This window comes from Mesitornis unicolor, unplaced genomic scaffold, assembly GCF_000695765.1.
Source record: "Mesitornis unicolor isolate BGI_N332 unplaced genomic scaffold, ASM69576v1 scaffold31601, whole genome shotgun sequence".
NCBI lineage: Eukaryota > Metazoa > Chordata > Aves > Mesitornithiformes > Mesitornithidae > Mesitornis > Mesitornis unicolor.
Window position 1 is genome coordinate 936 of NW_010166284.1, and position 1,332 is coordinate 2,267.

General features: G+C 67.0%; 1 protein-coding gene across 1 annotated transcript in view; it reads right to left on the reverse strand.

The window, feature by feature from the left end:
- LOC104548798 (serine/threonine-protein kinase WNK4-like) overlaps positions 1-1,332 on the reverse strand; it is a gene marked incomplete at its 3' end in the record, with an annotated part of 3,118 nt that overhangs the window by 642 nt on the left and 1,144 nt on the right. The window contains exons 5-8 of the mRNA XM_010194917.1: positions 932-1,020; positions 637-856; positions 243-561; positions 52-125 (exon numbers count right to left, since the gene is read on the reverse strand). Coding sequence (XP_010193219.1) covers positions 52-125; positions 243-561; positions 637-856; positions 932-1,020 — 702 coding nt within the window. The remainder of the gene's footprint in view (positions 1-51; positions 126-242; positions 562-636; positions 857-931; positions 1,021-1,332) is intronic.

A 1,332-nucleotide genomic window follows, 5' to 3' on the forward strand; every position in this document is an offset into this window, starting at 1 on the left:
GGGGAAGCAGCGTGCAGGGCGGGCGGGGGGTGGGCTGGTGGGGTCCCTCGCCGAGCTGCGATGGGCCAGGTCTGGGGAGTCCAGGAAGCCCGAGGAGCTCAGGTAGCCGTCGGTCTCGCAGTCGGCTGTGGGGGAGTGCTCATGTGAGCATGACCAGGATGAGACTCCCTCCAGCTTCCGCTCCTGCCCACCCACCTCCCACCCTGTTTTCCCTGCCGTCTCCCTGCCCAATGCCTACGCACAAGTGGCCGAAGAGTAGCTGGTGTGCCGGTAGGCAAAGTGCTGGTCAGCCTCAGGCTCCTCGGGCTCCGGAGGGAAGGCACTGCCAAAGACAGAGTCCCCGGAGCCGGGGGTGGCCGGTGGGGGGACACCGGGCCGCCGTGGGGACTCGAGCTCCTCCAGCAGCCGCAGGACGCCTGGTGGCTGCTCCTGCTCTGGAGGCGATGGCACATCCTGGGCACGCTTCACCTTCTCCCGCTTGCGTTTGATGGCGACCACGCGGTCCCGCACTGCCTTGGCCACCAGCTTGTAGTCGGCCTCGCAGACGAAGCCCAGGACCACCTGTGCAGGAGCGAGCTCATTACCCCAGGGCGCAGGAACCCGCAGCGCCCAGGGTCCCCCCGTCCCTTCACCCACCATCTCCTGGGCCACCTCCTCAGCCACGTCCTTGTAGAGCTCAAAGAGGAACTCGATGGCATTGTTGTCCTTGTACTTGCCGTGCAGCTTCTTGGTGTCATCCATGCGCAGCCAGAGCTTCAGCCCCGACTTGATGCCGTCGTCCTCCTCGGCCAGCTCCACGTGCACGCCCGTGTCTTCCTGGAAGAAGGAGTGCTCCAGCAGGTCCTGGATCGTGTACCTGCAGGGAGCGTGGCTCAGCCAGGGCCAGGGGCCAAGGGGGGGCTCAGCCACCCAGGCCACTGCTCCCCCCTACCTCTCATTCTTGTCCATGCGGATGCAGCCCTCGATGATCTCCTTCAGCTCTGGCACCTTCACCTTGTAGAAGCTGCTGGGCTTCAGGCCCTGGGGGTGACAGGCATCAGTACCTCCTGTGTTGGACCCTGCCACAGTGCTGCGCTCCCAGGGTTGAGCCTGGGCTCTGCGGGGCCACGGTGCTGCTGGACACCCCAGGGCAGTTCTGGCCCCACAGCCCCAGCACCCCTAGGCACAGCTCCACTGGCAGTGGGGGGCTCAGCTCCCAGCCTGGGGTCCCACAGTTGGGCCACTCATGCCTGCTCCAGCAGCGGGAGCTGAGGTGCCCCGGGGCTGCAGGGTTCTACCCCAGCAGGCAGGAGCCGGCAGGAGCCGGCTGAGGCAGGCACCGTGGCCCCGGGA